The sequence below is a fragment of the Aristolochia californica genome, unplaced genomic scaffold (genome assembly GCF_029961685.1).
Source record: "Aristolochia californica isolate CCGP_79_NKW_82.1479 unplaced genomic scaffold, dmAriCali1.0.hap1 SCAF_2, whole genome shotgun sequence".
NCBI classification, from domain to species: Eukaryota; Viridiplantae; Streptophyta; class Magnoliopsida; order Piperales; family Aristolochiaceae; genus Aristolochia; species Aristolochia californica.
The window spans coordinates 841,409-860,404 of record NW_027181881.1 but is presented as its reverse complement, the minus strand read 5'-3'; the positions used below and the strand labels follow the sequence as shown (position 1 = coordinate 860,404).

At 41.5% G+C, this 18,996-nt stretch overlaps 4 protein-coding genes across 4 annotated transcripts; 2 read left to right on the top strand and 2 right to left on the bottom strand.

Annotated features, from left to right (window-relative positions):
• The first annotated feature begins 202 nt into the window (after positions 1–202).
• On the top strand, positions 203–2,135 carry LOC137956389 (uncharacterized). Its single transcript, XM_068803874.1, has 6 exons — positions 203–436; positions 834–1,046; positions 1,144–1,239; positions 1,392–1,537; positions 1,621–1,846; positions 1,932–2,135. Exons 1-6 carry the CDS (start codon positions 203–205, stop codon positions 2,133–2,135), a joined length of 1,119 nt encoding a protein of 372 aa, XP_068659975.1.
• Positions 2,136–7,667: 5,532 nt separating this feature from the next.
• On the top strand, positions 7,668–9,942 carry LOC137956677 (uncharacterized). The gene is made up of 6 exons (XM_068804260.1): positions 7,668–7,873; positions 8,546–8,758; positions 8,838–8,933; positions 9,014–9,153; positions 9,238–9,463; positions 9,542–9,942. Exons 1-6 carry the CDS (start codon positions 7,739–7,741, stop codon positions 9,737–9,739), a joined length of 1,008 nt encoding a protein of 335 aa, XP_068660361.1. The 5' UTR covers positions 7,668–7,738; the 3' UTR covers positions 9,740–9,942.
• Positions 9,943–11,834: 1,892 nt separating this feature from the next.
• LOC137957281 (short-chain dehydrogenase reductase 3b-like) lies at positions 11,835–12,720 on the bottom strand. The gene is made up of 2 exons (XM_068805038.1): positions 12,707–12,720; positions 11,835–12,612 (listed from the first exon to the last, which is right to left on the bottom strand). The coding sequence occupies exons 1-2, from the start codon at positions 12,718–12,720 to the stop codon at positions 11,835–11,837; spliced, it is 792 nt and encodes a 263-aa protein (XP_068661139.1).
• A 578-nt stretch (positions 12,721–13,298) lies between these two features.
• On the bottom strand, positions 13,299–17,716 carry LOC137956384 (uncharacterized). Its single transcript, XM_068803860.1, has 3 exons — positions 16,528–17,716; positions 14,981–15,406; positions 13,299–14,287 (listed from the first exon to the last, which is right to left on the bottom strand). Exons 1-3 carry the CDS (start codon positions 17,714–17,716, stop codon positions 13,299–13,301), a joined length of 2,604 nt encoding a protein of 867 aa, XP_068659961.1.
• Positions 17,717–18,996: the final 1,280 nt, after the last annotated feature.

The window sequence follows — 18,996 nt, the reverse complement described above, 5'->3', positions numbered from 1 at the left end:
AAAAAAATACCCACGATCAGAGCAATTATACACCAAAATCTTATTATAAAAAGATTAGGTCTACGATGTAGAGAACGTGAGGTTGTTTATGTGATTACAGGGAGAATTATGGGTGATTTGGTCATGATCCATCAACTTCTCTTCTTGATCAAGAAGGTGACTGAGACATGCAGGGAAGGAGGAGATAGATAACTATAAATAGATGGTGGGGGGGGAAGGAGGTCTGCAACATCATTCCTGCTTCTTCTTCTTCGTCTTCTTCAGCTATTTCTTCTTCGTCTTCTTCTTCTTTAGAAAAAAAATGGTGAAGTTCGGAGGGATCCTTGGGTTTGACAATGGCATCATGTTGGCAACAATGGGTCCGGATGTGTCTGGACCAAAGTTGGTTGCAGCTGTGGCAAATGCAGGAGGCATCGCCTCTCTGGCCGTCCCGCCTGTACGTCCATTTTATTCGTAGAGACTTGCTCATCTGTGCTCTGGTTTTATGTCTGATGTGTTTCATGATCTCCATTTTTAAGTCTCCGTTTCTTCTTCTTTCGTCAATTCTGATGATTTATAAGAGACTTTTACCATTTGGCACCTTAAATTCCAGAAGTTGCACAGTCGCTATCTCATCTGTTTGAAATTATGGCTGGAAGAATTTTGTTGAAGAATTCACCCTCCTCTTACGTACTTTGCTTGCATGATTCGCTAACTTGTCCTTCAATTAAATGCATGATTGTCTTGTTAATTTGTTTCTGTCGTTCATTCCTTGCGATTGTCCGAATCCTTGTTAGATTCTTGGATCAAGTGAGAGAAACTGGTAATGGATTTTCTGCTGCTGCTGCTTGCAGAATAACTACGACTTGACGAAGACGACCATACAGCAGACGAAGAAGTTAACGACAAAGCCCTTTGGAGCTGGAGTTCTGCTGGCATTCCCGCAAACAGAAAGTATCCGTGCCATCTTGGACGAAAAGCTCGCTTTCCTGCAAGTTTTCTGGGGGGATTATCCGAAGGAGATGGTCGATGAGGCACACAAGCACGGCGTCAAGGTCTTCCACCAGGTCCGTCTGTGCAAGTTTATCTGATTTTTAACTTTTTTCTTCACATAAATACTTCTTTTCAGTTTCTCTTTCGACATAATATCCTTTCTTCTTCCAGGTTGGGTCGGTCGAGGAAGCAGAAAAAGCAGTTGCTGCAGGAGTTGATGTCATAATCGCTCAAGGGGTGGAAGCAGGAGGACACATCATTGGAACTGTAAGACGTTTCAATTCCTTTTATTCTTCATCAAGCGCCACTGTAACTACAATCTTATCCAATCTAGAGAAAGTATATCTGAAAACTGAAACGAGCAGCTCGAACTCATCTAGTAAAATGGATAACTGAATCGAAGATATTTGAAATCTTAGGTTGCAGTGACGGCATTAGTCCCTCGAGTGGTGGATGTGATCGGTAACAAGGGTACTATAGTCATTGCAGCAGGGTCCATGTCTGACCCACGATGCTACGCTGCTGCTCTTGTGCTCGGAGCTCAAGGGATTTGCCTGGGAACGAGGTTCGTCTTCCACAACCACGTCTTCACATGCAGAATTCTGAATCATCTGGGTTGACATAAACTGTTTTGAATCATTTAAACAGGTTTGTGGCTTCTGAGGAGGCTTACGCGAATGACTTCTACAAGCAGCAAGTGGTGAAGTACACAGAGGGCCAGACCTGGCGCTCTGACCTCTACGGCCGCTTGTCATGGCGAGCCTTTGCTCGTTTCCTCGACACCCCATTCAACAAGGAGTGGCACGACGCGCCTGACTGGATTCAAAACGATGACACCCAACCCATCATCGGTCACTCCGTCATCTGGGGAAATGTAAACATTCTTCCCATCAGGAATTCACCTGAATCTTAACATGGGCAAGTATCTGAATTGTCTCTTCTTGTCGTTGTTGTCACAGGAAGTAACTCTCCGGCGATTCGCCGGACAGGCTGCTAACCCGACCACCACCGGACAGCTCGACAAGATGGTCATGTACGCAGGGGAAGGTGTGGGCTACATCAACGAAATCCTCCCCGCAGCCGAGATCGTGAAGAGGATGGCCGAGGGAGTACAAATTGTTATTAAAAACCTGAAATCCAAGTTCCTCCCATCAAACGCCTAAGGGGATCATGCTCATCACTAAGAGGCCTGGTTGAAAATCGTCTGTGCTGGAATTGAGTCTGGTCAGGTTGTGTCCATGTTAGGGCTAGTTAAGAATAAGCGTTATGCATGCAGATGCAGACGCAGGAGCTCACGTAATGTAGTGTAATGGCGTGGGAATTGAATAGGCTTGAATTTCTGTGGTCTTCATCGTGTATGTGTTAAACGTCCCAATGAAACGGAATAAAAGAGGGAATGTTTCCTTCCATGTTAAGTATATCTGCTAGGCTTACATGAACAAGGAAAATAGGGGGCCTTGGTAAAACAAAAATAAAAAGGGTTTTTTACCAAAATACCTGTTTGAAAAAACTTATTTATGAAAACAACGACGACCTCAACTTATTTGTAAAACTACCGAACTTTGACCGGTCCACTGTATATGTGGACAGTCAAAGGCGACGCGTAAGCAGTCACATCATCAGCGCAATACTGTAAATTAACACATCGTCTGCCACGTCAGTATAGTTGACATGTATTCTGCCATGTCATTAGATGATAAAATTTTGAATAAATTTAAAAAAAATCAAATACACTTTTATTACCTTATATCTAAAATAATAAATTATTAAAAAATTAATAAACAATTAAAAAATTAACTCTTACTTATTTAACACCATTTAATATCAATTAAAATATTTATTAATTAAAAAAAATTCCTTACACTTTTTATTTCTTCATATTTTAAAAAATAAAATAAAATAAGTAAATTAATTAGATTTAAAATATTTATAAATTAAAAAAATAAAAAAAGTTATTTTAGAGTTTAAAAATACAATTTATTTGTATACTTTTTATCACCTTATTTACAAAATAATAATATTTACAAATTTTAAAAATTTATAAATAGAAAAAATCTAACTCTTACCCATTTATTATGGATTTAAAATATTTATAAATTTAAAAAATCTTACTCTTAAGTCTCACCCATATATTATAGATTTAAAATATTTAAAATTTTAAAAACAATATACAAAAAAGTTATTTTAGAGTTTAAAAATACAATTTATTTGTATACTTTTTATCACCTTATTTACAAAATAATAATATTTAGAAATTTAAAATATTTATAAATAAAAATAATCTAACTCTTACCCATTTACTATGGATTTAAAATATTTATTAATAGAAAAAAAATTTACTTTTAAGTCTTACCCATATATTATCCATTTAAAATATTTATAAATTTAAAAAAATACAAAAAAGTTGTTTTAGTGTTTAAAAATATAATTTATTTGTATACTTTTTATCACCTTATTTACAAAATACTAAATTATTAAAAAATATATTATTTAATTAAAAATCTTACAAAACTTTACAATAATTTTAATTTGGCAGAAATTTCATTAACATCAAATAAAAAATTAAACAGTAAATCACAAAAAAATTAATATAGTAATTAAACACCTAAATTCAAATCAACATTATAATTAAATACAATAATTAGATTCAATTAACAAAAACCCTAAAAAATCACCCTCCTAAATCGGCTTCTGAAATTCAAATTCAGGTTTGGAGGGGGAGTAGGGGCTTCGGTTTTGAGAGAAGAGGTGGCGAGAGGATGAACAGAGAGGAACGGAGAAGAAGAACGAGAGATGAGCCTGAGACAAAGAGAGAGCGATTGAGAGGGGGGCGTCGAGGGCGAGGCCGAGCGGCGGCAGCAGGGGAGCAGTCGTGGCCGAGCGGCGACAACAGGAGCGAGGGAGAGAGGAGAGGAGAGGAGAAAGATCGAGGAAAAAACATTAGAACGAAAAAAAATATAACGAAGGGCTTACATGGAGTGAGCTGACGCGTCGAGAGATGACGGGGCAATGAGGGAAATTGATAATGACGTGTTAGATGACATGTGTGTAAAAATGATGATGTGGCAGCCCATGTGTTCAACTATCATACCACACTGATGAGGTATCGACACGTAAGCGGTCAAAGCTTATGTGTCGCCTTTGACTGTCCACATGTACAGTGAATCGGTCAAAGTTCGGTAGTTTTGCAAATAAGTTGAAATCGTCGTTGTTTTCATAAATAAGTTTTTTAAATTGGTATTTTGGTAAAATTCCCACACAAAAAAAAACATGGTTATATGACTCCGAACAAGGCATTAAAGCTCAGCCCTCAGTGAAATTTAGATTGAATCTCCCAAGTTAAGTCAGTTTTTCCAACTCCAAAACCGTATATTTATAGATACTCACTGAGAATACAAGGGATGATCCCGACGACATGACCTGGTTGACCCACGATTTTACTTTGAATGAGACTCATTTACGTATGGAAGTTAGTCTAATCCGGATTCAACTTGAGAATATCCAATGAAGATGAATTATAACCAAAGTTCATACGGACAGAGAAGTCTTATGTAATTGTCCCTAATCAACTTATTCTGTCTTTATAAACTCAAGACGAGTATAATTATACACACGAGGAAGCAGAACTTAATAGGCTTATGTAACCGCTAATAGAAATCAAAATTAGAACGAAAACTCACTGCTTTGAAGTGCTGTTATAAAATTAGATTTGGCCGCCACAATTTGAAATGAGCCCAGAAGGCCAGAACCATTGTTTTTTTATTCGAGGAAGAGAGAAAATCCCCATGCGTTGTCTGATTAATAAAGCTTTGTTAAAGCTGATCACACGAATGCAGACAAGAAGAAATTATCAGTAGAAGACAGAACGGCAACTGTTCCTCAAGCTGTAGCAGTTGCCGTTATCCTATATAAAATCGCCCACTATGAAAGGAGCTGCTTCTGTCTCCTCTAGTTCTTCTTCCAGGGCTTCGTCTTCCTCAGAGAATCCTTAAAACCCTTCTCAGGTTTGATGAGTTCTCGTTTCTTTCTGGATTTAAGAGAACGTAACCGGTGGATTATCTGAAATACTTCTCCATTTCCCAGAACGGAAAAGGTTTGATTCCAAGCATTTGCCGTAATTAAGCTGCAGAAGTGGGAGGAATTAAGCAATCATCCATGGATCCGCTACAATCTTTTTCATTCAGTTTCTTGCAGGGAGTAAGAATCTCATTAATCGGAGGAAGGCGTACAGTATTACAGAAGAAAGGTACTGAATCTGAAGTCTGTACGAAGAAGAACAGGTGCAGGAAGATTTGATGAAATTTTCATGGAAGTATTTTGAGATTGATCTGTTTATGTAAAAGGGTGATTAATCTTGCCTGCATGCAGAAGCTATGGCATTTACGTACGGTTCTGTTGAGAAGTTGTTTCCCTAGGACCATCTTCTTCTTCCTTGTCTACTTTTGAATTAATTATTTGAGTAGGCTTCTCTGGTTTCATGGGGACTTCTGTTTCCTTCTCTACTTGCATGATTCATTAATTATTCCATTGATGAGGATCTCTGTAAGAACTTTTCTGCTACTTTAGGACTGTTCATGTTGCTTTATTCATCCCTTTTTTCATTGAAAATTGATTTCTCCATTTAAAACGAGCAATCAATCCCATGTATATCTAATGTGATTTTATACCAAGAGAATTCAATTAGGGTTTTAGATTTTCTTGTTGTGAGATGGTCAGGGTCGTTTGTTCAGGGGAAACCTTGATGGGTCAGTTTCGAACTCAGACACGTCTCAAGAAATCTTTGGGGAAGAATGATAAGAATGATAAGATAGTATTCTTTGTGTTATCAAACTGCAGTTACTCTTTATTTCCATTCCCAATATTTTGTAAGCCATTTCAGTTGATAGAGAGTGGGAAATACTGCCTGCAGCCATTAAAGCTTGAGCATGGAAGACCATGGTAGAGATCTGTTGGAAAACCAGCTTCCGCAAATGGTCCTGTGAATAAGATCCATTTACCCCATATTAATGAAACCTTCCCAAAGGGGAGTGTCAAAAGTTTACAACCTCTGTGTTTCACGGATCCTCTTCCCTCGGTTAATTTGTCACAAATAACCATGTTCTATTGAAGTTGCGTTTAAATTTTTTTCCCAAATGGCTAGCTGAAGACACAGAAAGCTTTTCCCCATTTTAATTATATAGGAGAAGCTAATTGATGAATGACACCGTTCAGACCGAATCTCAACTTCGAAGCATCATCGTCCAGCCTCAGAGAATATGATCAGATCTTCTGTTCTATAAACATTGCCATCTAAGTCCACCGACATATAAAACTTCATAAACAGAAAGCTGGACAGAGTGTGAAGCCAATTAATTCAAACAATCCAGCAGTAGTTGTTATCTTGTGGCATCAAATCTCTTTCCGTAGTTTAATTAGACTTGCAGAGGCTTCTCTTCTGAATAGGCATGTGGGGTTGGTAGTGAAGTAGAGGAGAGGTTCTCGTGGGATGGAGGCCTGCAAGAAGCTCGTGGGATGCTAGAATCCGACCATGTCAATATATTAATGAGTTTAGGTCCCTCGTCTTGGCCTTTTTTGACAGTTGCTTCTCCTTATTAAATAAGCTTTAACATCACGTTTCTATTTTTTCTCGATCACCTTCTCCGTAATAAATGAGCTTATGATCTCGTTACTTGTTTATTTATTTATTTTTAAATCGTAAGCAGTAAGGTTAAGAGATCTTGATTGCTTCAAGGGCATCTGATGGTCCTGATTCAGTTTCTTGCTGAAACACAGGTCGGAAATGAACCCTAAACCCTAACAGAAGCAGTCACAGAAGCCCAAAGACTAGTCACCTGCATCAGAGGCAGAAGACGAACTAATTGAAGCTGTTATAATCTAAAACTGCATAAATTGAATACTCATCCTCACCATCATTCATCATTCGTGGTGATTACGAAGATTAAAAATCTTCTTATAATTTAAGTTTACGATTCGTTTATCGGATGGTCCTTGATCCCTCTGTAACATATACTGGTTTGAGAATAATCTGTTAATTTTTTTTAACCTTGTCATTTTGTTTTAAAATATCTAATTAACATTCAAGAAGGCTGAAGAAGTGATGAACTTCAAAATTATATGAGCTAATTATGAGTTTAAGGTTTAAAAATCATTTCAAGATCGAGTTCATGCGAATTTTCTAACCAGTAGACTGTAATCAGACTATTCATCTCACTATATAGTGCTTGATGAAAAGACGCGGCAGCAAACTGTTTAATGATTCTACGCAACCCCATACAGATTGATTGATTTTGTTCAATTCTTCATCTCTTCTCATAAATTTTCTTTACTCGACCCCCATTTTCAACTAATTTCTCTGACTCGATTTCTTCGGCCACACTCTGTTACATCTCTGTTACATCGATCCGTTGACATCTAAAAAAACCCACGATCCAAACAGTTTGGGTCTTTTCTTAATAAGAAACGATCAAACCTGATTAAAAAAATCGATTAATCTACGAAGAAGAATACGTATACAGGCTCCATAGGGTCTTCTGTAATTACATTCGGAAGGAGTGGGCACAGATTCAGGGTTTATCGATTCGAGTAGGTGACGTGAAAGGACATGCAATGAAGGTTGCAGAGATCTCACCCTCTCCTTCAGGGATTATAAATAGAGGGGTGGAGAGTGCGAATGTGTATCTCAGTGAAGCAGTGAGCAAGTCATTCTTCGAGCTCACCTCTTATTCTTCTTCTTGTATTTGTTCCTTCTCTTTGAAAGAAAGCAAAAATGGTGAAGTTCGGAGGAGTCCTTGGGTTCGACAACAACATCATGTTGGCACCCATGGGTGCAGATGTGTCGCATCCGAAGGTGGTCGCGGCTGTCGCGAATGCCGGCGGCATTGGCACCTTGGCCAGCCCTGTTGTATGAATTCTGCCACCATCAGCACCACCACCATCACCACCACTACCATTGTTTGATTATATTTTCTTTGTCGCGTGTTTGATTTTGTCAAGTTTTATCGTTCATTCACGTACCAGGTGATTTACAGGTTGAAGGATTTCCGGACCGAATGGGTCCAAGTGATAGCAACTGGGTTGCCAGTTGTGAATCATTTAAGAGAAAATTTAAGGCTTCAACAGACACGACCTAATGCAGTAACTGCATGGGCATGAAGGCAATAAATATAGGCCGTCGTGTCAATTTTTTCTGTTTCTCATATCTTCATCATAGTCATCTTTTTATCCCCCCCCCCCCCGAGGAGATGAAATCAGGGTTGTCCATTCATGTGTGACGCACAGGAATCGACCACGGCGTGATGGAAAACCCTAGTTATCTTTTTCTTCTGCTAAAAGAAATGAGTATGAACGTTCGATATGATTTTCTTGTTTTTCTTACTTTGTCATGTCGATTTTTCAAAGATTTGAGCTATAAAATTCAACTTTACACGCCAAAACAATTCACCAAACTTGTAAAATAAAGCTTGGATTTCTTGTGTTTTCTTCTCATGCAATAATCGACCACTCCTCTGAGATTTCTCTCATGGGGTAACAGAGAATTAATGCACTGAGTCGTTGTCTCCTTCCATGAACGCAGAACAACTACGAGTACACGAAGCTGCTGATTACTGAGACGAAGAAGCTGACGAGCAAGCCGTTTGGAGTGGGGATCCTGTTGAAGTTCGACAACTCCAAGAGCGTTCAGGCCATCTTTGAGGAGAAGGTTGGCTTCCTGCAGGTCTTCTGGGGAGACTACCCCAAGGAAATGGTAGATGAGGCGCACAAGCATGGCGTCAAGGTCGTCCACCAGGTACCGAGTTCTTCTATTTTCTTGATGGTTTTCTGTACCTCATTACTCGTCTGCTGAGCGTTCTCTGCCTTTCGTCTAGCTTGGATCGGTTGCTGATGCCGAGAAAGCAGTAGCAGCTGGAGTAGACTGTATCGTCGCTCAGGGAGTCGAAGCAGGAGGGCACATCATTGGGACTGTAAGGATCTGTTGATGATTAATTAATAATCTTGATTGCATAAAGATTTGCAGAATTACATGGATGGGTTGATTGTGCAGATCGGTCTGATCGCCTTGGTTCCAAGAATAGTCGACATTGCAGGAAAGATCCCAGTCTTCGCTGCTGGATCGATCACAGACCCGCGCGGCTACGTCGCCGCTCTTGCACTCGGAGCCAGCGGCGTCGCCATGGGAACAAGGTATCTGGGCAGCTGCTGAACAGGATTGTCTCTCCTCTCTGAAGTTGAATTGATGGAGGTTTGATTTCTCTGTGAATTTTACAGGTTCGTGGCCTCGAAGGAATCGTACGCCAATGACTACTACAAGCACCAGCTTCTGCACTACACCGAGAAGGACACCGACCGCACGGACCTCTACAGCCGTGCGTCATGGAGGGCATTCGTTCGCTGCCTCAACACTCCTTTCCACCAAAAATGGAAGAACGCTCCAGAAGACGTTGAGAATGACGATTCGCAGCCCATCATCGGTTACTCTATCATCAACGGAGGCGTAATCACCCGAAACCCTAATCAAAACTCGAATTTTTTTAGTTCATTCGTTCACTCGATCATCTTCTCTTAACTGCAGGAGACGGTTCTCCGGAGATTCGCCGGACAAGTTGCGAACCCGACCACCGCCGGAGAGGTGGAGAACATGGTGATGTACGCCGGACAAGGTGTGGGTCTAGTGAAGGAAATTCTTCCGGCCGGTGAAATCATCGAGAGATTTATCGCAGGAGCCAAGGATATCATAACGAACCTCGATAAGAAATACCTGAGCAAATAAACAGCCCATGATTTAGTGTTTGAAGAGTAAATTCTAGGGTTCGTACCAGGGTGTGAAGTTCCTGATCCAGGGATAGTCACTTTGTTTGTATCTCTCTTGAATAAGCTTGAGATCTCCCATGAGATCACTCCAAGCACCTCGTATGATTAGTAGCTGTGTGTTTCAGGACTCGTGCAATAAAATAAAATGAGTGTCTTCTACTCCCTCTCCGCCCCCGACGCCACTGTTTCTTTCTGATATCGTAATTTTTTAAAGACGATGAACTCAGATTCAAATCCTTTCTGCAAATAATGGGTCATCTTCATCTGCATAAACAATCTCAGAGAATGACAGATAAGAATCAAAAGCAGTAAAGTCAGAAGAAGCAAAGCAATCTCCGATTCTCACGCGAGGATCAGAATTAAACAATCGATTCACTCAGTCGCTGTAACAGAAAAAAAAAATCATCAAAAGAAATTCAGACAGATACTTTATTTTCAAATAAAAAGTCAAAGCACCTCTATATTCGGATTGGAATAATCACTAAGAATTCTTAAAATGCTTAAGAGTATGAAACTGATCTATCCGCAGACTAAATATTCTAGGTAAACTGCAGTAGTACTGCTGCTGCACCAACCGGAGTATCTTCTTCTGGGTTTTCTTCCCTGAAGAGCGATTCCCAGTTTCATTCTTCTGCTCTGATTGTGTCGTTCTTCTTGCATTTTTGCATTCATCAACTATGTTTGGGTTGTCAAACTGCACTAACTACAAAATATGTTACAACGGAGAGACCAAATCCGAGCACATAAACCAGAGTATTCACCACAAAGTATATAACAAAGAGATAAATAAAAAATAGATACAGAATATTAGTAAATCAACACAACAGCACAAGAGTCAACGATCTTATGTGGTTCGGCGACAGCCTATATCCACGGGAGGAGACGAGAATCCACTAAATGCGAAAAGGGTGAAGTTTTGCGGCTTCAAGCATACAAAATTGAGCTCAGATTTCTCCCTCAACGAAACCCTATTTCTCGCACAAAGAATCCCCAAATCTCAACCAACTCAAAAAACCTCCCAACAGAGAGCTCCCGATTTAATCACTTAATCGGGTCCCTGTGCGGATCGGAACCAGGTAATCGGGTCAGGTCGGGTAATCAGATTCAAGACACCCGATTAACAAAATACTTCTAAAATCAATTATAACGTTGTTTACGTAATGACTTATACTACTCAATTGACCGTCATAGCCAATTAATAGCAAACTGCCTTCACATAAAAATACAAGAACAAATTAAGTTATCCAACCTGGAAAGGATTTTTTAGTAACTTAACTAGGTAATCTTACTTAGACCCACAAAGGGATTTATGAGGGCCCAGCCCCCCAGCGATGCCGCCACGATTGTGGTACAGATGATGGATCCTTGTATCTTCCTCTCTACCATCACTGAAGCAGAGTATTTGATGGTCGTGGCGACGCCTAAGACGTTCACGGCCATGGATGCTGGTGGGAGGACCTTTCACGCCTGCGCTGAATTTCAATCGGAGCTCTCCCTTCTATGAATTTCAATGACGGGGGATGAGGGAGGAGTTCAACTTCCTCCCCAGTGTAGTACGGCCGCAGAGAGGGCGGCAGTTCCCTCCACTGTCGATTGATGAAAGAGGGAGGGGCGGCACGGGCTCCTCTACTACCATATCAAATGAGGCTGCCCCCCTTGTCCCTCTCTTAGTCTTACGGACATGTAATTCAAACAAGGAATTGGATTCCCGATTGAATTCGATTCAACCGGCAGGTCTGTTCTGTGTCTTATAACCCTGTTATAGCTTAACATTTTCTTAGTGGTTACGCTTAGGCAATAAATTTCGCCATATTTTCATTCCAGACTAGAACTTTGATTCATGGCTTAGCTTTTGTAAAACTAAGAGCAGACCCAACCCCATCGTTTCGAGTTCGGATCCTCTGTATTCTGCTGCCACAGGCCTGTTCTTCCTGCTCGAATCTTTGGTTCGTTACTTATTTATCTTGAGAATTCATAAACTCAAAACGTTGAAGATTCAATTCATGTTTCGCAGGATCAGCGACAAATCACGAAATTTACTCATAGAAGAAGTATCACTTGTAGATTGAGAAACTGTGATTCACGACGGTGAAGCCTCCGTCTACGACCAAGTTGTGGCCGCTGATGAACGCGGATTCCTCCGACGCCAGAAACATCGCAGCCTCTGCAACATGTATGGATTTCAGGACAACGCCTTTCAAATTGGACATGGCACAAGACCCAGCTTCCAGCTCGCTTGGGTCCGTGTTGTTTAGTCCGCATGAGAGAGGAGTCGCAACTGCGTAAGGAGCCACGCAGTTGACTCTGATTCCGTACTTGCCCAGTTCACTCGCTGCCGATCGAACGATCCCGAGCAGAGCATGTTTGGACGCACAGTAGGAGTGAGGCCCTACACCACCTACTGATGCCGTCACGCTCGTTGTACAGATAATGGATCCTCGTATCTTCCTCTCCACCATCACTCGAGCTGCGTACTTGATGGTTGTGGCGACGCCCATGACGTTCACGGCCATTGTGTGATGAAATTCCTGTAAATCCATTTCCAGGATGCTGGTGAGAGGACCCATCACGCCGGCGTTGCTGAACAGGACATGGAGGCCGCCGTACGTGGCTATCGCGTGTTTCACGGCGTCCTCGACTTGTTTCTCGTCTCTCACGTCGCAGTGGATGTAGCTGGACCTATGAGGACCGATGGAGTCCACGACGTGACGACCCAGTTCGTCTTGGACGTCGGCGATGACAACGTACGCCCCCTGTTCGACGAAAAGCCTCGCAGCTGCTTCGCCGATGCCACTTGCTGCCCCGGTGATCAGTGCCACCTTGCTTTCCAACCTATAGGCGCAACAAAGGGGGTTATGATTAATGGGTATAAATTGTCAAACTAATCAGAAGCAAAAACGAAAGAGAGGTGGAAGAAAATTTTCACCTTGGTTTGGACATGACTTCTCAATTGACTCCAGTGATCATCAAAGAAATCTTGCCTGGTTCTCTCTAAATAACATTTACAGATAGATGAACCCGTCTCTCCCTCTACATGTCGTTTGCTTTGTTTGCTCCAATTCCAGTTTCCCTTTGTCCCGACTTCGGATAAATTTCTTGGAATCTAAGATGGCCAGCATCCCTGCCTAGCACACCGGCTTGTCATATCAAAATAAGAGAGAACGACAAGAGAGGTTCCTCCTCGGTGCCGGAAGTGATCCCGAACACAACTTTAGTTTTGTTTGTTCTTTTAAGCCCAAAGCTTGCATTTGTATTGCTTGCTCTTTGAACCCACCCGGAGGCTGATTTTCTTTTAAGTTTTCAATACTGTTAGAACCTCGAATGGCAAAGAGCCGTTGAGCTCTATCGTCGGGAGACACAGTCGGGAAGACGAAGACGAGAGGCAAAAATAATTTTATCATTCCGTTGATTTACAAGATACAGATGGGTTTTTAAAGAGTAAGGGGCAAAATAGTAAAAATATAATTATTACATAAAATGAATTAATAAAATAAATAAATACATTCTAATACTCCCCCTCAAGGTGGCTTATAAATATCCTTGACAGCCATCTTGGACAACAAAGAAAAAAGGTGAGTGAAGGAAAGAGGTTTAGTGAACATGTCAGCTAACTGGTATGGAGAACAAATGGGAAGTAACTTGAGGACGCCCGAACTAACACGTTCACGAACAAAATGGCAATCGATCTCAATGTGTTTGGTACGCTCATGAAATGTAGGGTTAGAAGCAATATGTATCGCAGCTTGATTGTCACAGTAGAGTAACGCATGAGAGTCGACTTTGACGTGAAAATCTTGAAGCAGTTGCTGTAACCAAATAAGTTCACTGGCAGTTGAAGAAAGTGCTCTATATTCAGCTTCGGCGGAGGAGCGAGAGACGGTGGTCTGCTTTTTGGCCTTCCAGGAGACCAAAGAATCACCAATGAAGATGCAAAAGCCGGTAGTAGAGCGGCGAGAATCAAGGCATGATCCCCAATCAGCATCAGAGTAAGCGCGTACCTGCAAAGAAGAAGTAGAAGAAAACAACAAACCTTGACCAGGACTGGTCTTGAGATATCGAAGTAGGTGATGGACTGCCTGGAGATGAGGAAGGCGGGGTTGGGCCACAAATTGAGTGAGCTTGTGAACGGCAAAGGTAATGTCGGGACGAGATAAAGTGAGGTAAAGTAGTTTCCCAACAAGTCGCCGATAATGGGTTATATCAGGAAGCAGGTCGCCGTCAGTGGCAGTTAAATTAAGCTTGGGATCCATGGGAACACGAGTAGGTTTACAAACTAGGTAACCTGTGTCTTCAAGTAATTGTAAGGTGTAATGACGTTGAAAAAGCACAATACCAGTCTTGGAGTGAGCGATTTCAAGACCAAGGAAGTGCTTAAGACAACCAAGATCCTTGAGCTTGAACTGAGTATGCAGAAAATGTTTGAGCTCATTAATAACACTAGAGGAAGGACCAGTGAGGATGATATCATCCACATAAACCAATAGTGCAACAAAGGAGGAACTATGACCTTTGGTGAAAAAAGAGTAATCAGATTTCGATTGGAGAAAGCCAAAAGTGATTAAAACATGAGAAAATTTGGAATACCATTGCCGCGGAGCTTGTTTGAGGTCATAAAGGGACTTGTGAAGCTTGCAAACGAGTGTGGTGGAAGAGGGAGAGGACTCCCCCTGTCGAAGGTACCCAAGAGGAAGATCCATATAGATTTCTTCAAAAAGATCACCATGTAGAAAGGCGTTCTTGACATCAAGCTGAGCGAGATGTCAACCGTGAGAAGCAGCAAGGGCAAGAAGAACCTTCACAGTGACTAATTTGGCTACTGGAGAGAAAGTGTCAACAAAGTCCAAACCCTCTTGTTGGGTATAACCTTTAGCTACCAAACGAGCCTTATATCGCTCAATAGAGCCATCAGAATTAAGTTTGATTTTATAGACCCATTTGCAGCCAATGGTATGTTTATCAGGAGGTAGAGGAATGGCGGTCTAGGTATTGTTGGCTTCCAGGGCGGCCAACTCATCACGCATAGCCAACCTCCAGTCAAGACATTTCACGGCTTGGTGATAGTACTAAGGTTCAACTTAAGAAGATAGGTTGAGTACAAAATTTCTGTGCGAATCAGAAAGAGCATGGTAAGAAATGGAATTAGAGAGTGGATAAGACGTACGGGAGGAAGCAGAGGATGAAGAGCCTGTAATTAAATTACAGTGATAATCCCGCAGGTAATGAGGTGGATGAGTCGCCCTAGTAGATGTTCGAAGAGAAGCAACAGCGGAAGAGGAAGGAACAAGTGTAGGAAGATTAGGAGGGGAGGGATCATCAAGTGGAACACCAGGAATAACTGGAGAATCATGAAGGGGGGAAGAATCAAGGTCAGGAAAAGGCGAAGCGTGGAGGGAGGAATGAGGCAGAACAAAATCAGGGAAGGGGTCAGTAAGTTGAGTTGAACTGGTAATAGTATGAAAAGGGAAAACCTCTTCATGGAACACGGCATCTCTGGAAAGAAAAACTTGGTGAGTCTCAACATCATAGAATTTATACCCTTTTACACCAGCTGGATAACCAAGAAAAACACAAACCCGAGCACGTGGGTGGAACTTGGGGCGATGAGCAGCTAAGGTGGAAACAAAAGCTAAACAGCCAAAAACACGAAAGAGGGAATAATCAGGAGAGCGGTTGTAGAGCAAATGAAAGGGTGTGTTGTGTTGCAAAAGGGGAGAAGGAGTTCTATTAATTAAGAAAGCCGCAGTAAGAATACACTCGGTCCAAAAAGAGACAGAAATGCGTGATTGAAAAAATAAAGACCGAGCCACATTCAAAAGGTGTTGATGTTTTCTTTCAGCAACCGAGTTTTGTTGAGGCCGTTCAACACATGAAAACTGGTGCAAAACGCCGTGAGCGTGAAAAAAATCAACAAAGGATAATTCAGGGGCATTATCAGAACGAATTTTTTTGATTTTGGCATTAAACTGCGTAAAAACCATGGTAAAAAAACGCGGTATCACAGAAATAGCATCAGATTTAGTCTTCAGTAGGTAAATCCAAGTAAATCGAGTACAATCATCAACAAGAGTTAAGAAAAAACGATGGCCAGTATAAGAGACAGTTTGATATGGTCCCCAAATATCACAGTGCACAAGATCAAAAGGAAATTTGGATAAATGATTATGAGATTCAAAAGATAGTCTACGTTGTTTAGCAAGAGGACAAATATAGCAAGGATCTGCTTTGTGTAATCTAGTTACTTCACAGTGCAACTGATCCTTCAAAAAATCAAGTCACTTGAAAGAAATGTGTCCTAACCTATTATGCCAAACATGGGCAGAAACATTGCTAACAAAAACATGAGAAGCAGAGGGCAAATGTTGAGCACGGAGGACATAAAGATCTTGAACTTTGTCACCCTTGCCAATCGTCCGCTGGGTGGAGAGATCCTGGATAACAAAACAATCAGGAAAGAAACCTACTGTAAGACCAGAAGCAGTAACTAAACACTAACAGAGATTAAGTTGAATTGGAATTGAGGAACAAATAGTACGTCTTTAAGTAGAAGGTGAGAATGTAATTTAATATCACCAGCAAAGCGGACTAAAAGATGAGAATTATCTGGCAAGGTAACGGTAGTATGAGGAATAGCATGCAAGGAGATAAAAATATGAGCTTGAGAGCAAATATGTCGAGTAGCTCCGGAGTCGACAATCCAGAATGGAGTGGAAGAACATAAACCACGTAAGGAGACAGAAAAACAAGTACCTGCCAAGCAACTGGATGTAGAAGAGTCTGGAGCAGTGGTGACCGTTGCCGAGCTACTCAGTTGGGTAGAAAGCATGGATATGAGCTGCTGACATTGAGTGGGGTCCAGATTCTGAATAAAACCCCCGACAGAAGAAGAACCAGGGCGAGCATCCGCAAGGGAAACTTGATGAACAGCAGCAGGAGAATTTGGCTTGGTGTTGAATGTAGATCCAGACGGATAACCATGGAGCTTGAAACAACGAGAGATGGTATGGCCGGTAATCTTGCAGTGGCTACAATAATACTTGTCCTTGTTTGGATTCCGAGGAGCACTGGAATTTTGAGTCCGGGAAGTGTGGTAAGGCGGAGGGCGTGGATCATTGTAACCTCTGTCAGGGTGGGGGTGGTTCCCAGATTTACTAACTTCTACCTTGTCAGATTTAACTGCAAACGCCATTGTGTCAGTGGGAGCATTCGAACCCGAGGCATAAGTAGTTCGTCGTTGTTGTTCCTCTTGGACAACCAGAGAAAAAACACGGTTAAGAGGGGGCATCGGATCCATGAGGAGCAACTGACCACGAACATGAGAGAAAGAGTCGTCAAGGCCCATTAAGAAGGACATGATATATTCCATATGGTGGTGATCATTCAGATTCGTAACGCCACCGCATGAGCATTTCCCACAAGAACAATGAGGACGGTAGTTGCGCAGTTCTTCCCAAATGGTTTTTAATTTGGTAAAATAAGTACTAACTGAATCCTTGTTTTGACGCAAGTTCATCAATTCCCGTTTAAGCTGAAAAATACGAGGGCCGTTCCGCTGTTGAAAATGATCCCGAAGATCGAGCCAAATTTCCCTGGCAGATGCAGCAAAGATAACACTCGCAGAAAGTTCCTTGGAGACGGAATTTAAGATCCAAGAGATAACCATATTGTTGTTCCGGGTCCAGGAGTTTAGCAGAATAGGATCAACACTGGGAGGTTCAAGAATGGTGCCATCGACAAAACCAACTTTGTTCTTTACGGATAGGGCAATCAACATGGCACGACTCCAACTAGTGTAATTTTCGCCAGTAAGAAGTTGAGAGACAAGGACTTGCCCGGGGCTGTCTGAGTGGTGGATATAGTACGGATTCGATGATTCGTAAAAAACTGAACGAGCCGAACTGGTACGTAAACCAGAATCGGAAGATGAATAAGTCTCCATGGAGCACTGACCACCAATGCAGCTCCAATTTTTTTTTTTTTTTTTTTCAGATCTTCCACCAAAGCACTTCAAAATAAATCAAACCCGTTGCCGTGACTTCGGAATCCACCAGCGAGCTCAAAAAAAATTCGAGCAAGAATAATCCACAGAAAATACCCAAACTGCCCTTGAGATGATACCAACCTCGAGAAAAAAAAAAGAACAACAGTGTTCAGCTCTCGGCCAACCAGAGAAGGCCAGAAGAAAACCAGCTCTCGGCGACTCTCTCGGCACCGGAAACGATGTCTCCTCAACGAATCCAGGAAGACGCCCAAAAAATCGGAAACGAACGCAGCCAGAGAAAAATTAAATGGGAACGGGAACTAACCTCTTTGCCGGGAATAACCACCGAAAACAAGACGCCGGAAATACCAGATGAGCCTCCCAATAGCTTGAATCGCAGATTCAAGTCCGAACAGAGGGCGGAAACCTCTTTGTCGGAAATAATGGCGAAATCGCCGGAAAACAGTGGCCGAAAAGGGAAAGGAAGGGCCGTCATCGGAAGGGGAATCAGAAATGGCGGATCGTCTGCTCTGATACCATGTTAGAACCTCGAATGGCAAAGAGCCGTTGAGCTCTGTCGTCGGGAGACACAGTCGGGAAGACGAAGACGAGAGGCAAAAATAATTTTATCATTCCGTTGATTTACAGGATACAGATGGGTTTTTAAAAAGTAAGGGGCAAAATAGTAAAAATACAATTATTACATAAAATGAATTAATAAAATAAATAAATACATTCTAATAAATACATCAAAATCTTATACATAAGCAATAATACCACCGTAGCAGAAATTTTGCTGCGCCCAAATTCATGATTTCTCAACTCTGTGAGTCGCAGGCCAGATCAACTCAATTTTCAGCCTTCACAAACTCAGACCAACTCCACCACTGATCTGACAAGTTTCAGTCTGACTCACCCAATCAAACTCAATTTGAGACTCTTACAAAAATTTTAAGCTTAAGGCTTACATGTGACCAGAGTCAAGGTCTTCAGGAGGGACTAGAGAAACACAGGAAGAAGAAATATAAGGGATTTTTGGTAACTGATACAAAGACTGTGCCGATCGATCAGTGCGCAATTTCTGCTGTAGAAATTGATTCGTTTCAGAATTCTCATTTGACATCTATTATATCAGAAGAAGGTTGTTGAAAGACCAAAACGTAAAGTAACAGGCAAACAATCATGAAAGGATCTTGGAGCTCTGCAGGCTTCATGGATTTTCAAGATAGAAAAGGTAA

Coding starts and splice junctions, on each gene's coding strand:
- LOC137956389 (XM_068803874.1), top strand. CDS start 203: ATGGTGGGGGGGGAAGGAGGTCTGCAACATCATTCCTGCTTCTTCTTC. Junction 1,240..1,391: donor GAGGACACATCATTGGAACT/GTAAGACGTTTC, acceptor TTGAAATCTTAG/GTTGCAGTGACGGCATTAGT. Junction 1,847..1,931: donor ACTCCGTCATCTGGGGAAAT/GTAAACATTCTT, acceptor TTGTTGTCACAG/GAAGTAACTCTCCGGCGATT.
- LOC137956677 (XM_068804260.1), top strand. CDS start 7,739: ATGGTGAAGTTCGGAGGAGTCCTTGGGTTCGACAACAACATCATGTTG. Junction 8,759..8,837: donor GCGTCAAGGTCGTCCACCAG/GTACCGAGTTCT, acceptor CCTTTCGTCTAG/CTTGGATCGGTTGCTGATGC. Junction 9,464..9,541: donor ACTCTATCATCAACGGAGGC/GTAATCACCCGA, acceptor TCTTAACTGCAG/GAGACGGTTCTCCGGAGATT.
- LOC137956384 (XM_068803860.1), bottom strand. CDS start 17,716: ATGGAGACTTATTCATCTTCCGATTCTGGTTTACGTACCAGTTCGGCT. Junction 15,407..16,527: donor TACATCCAGTTGCTTGGCAG/GTACTTGTTTTT, acceptor TTGGCTGTTTAG/CTTTTGTTTCCACCTTAGCT. Junction 14,288..14,980: donor TTACCTGCGGGATTATCACT/GTAATTTAATTA, acceptor TTTTCACCAAAG/GTCATAGTTCCTCCTTTGTT.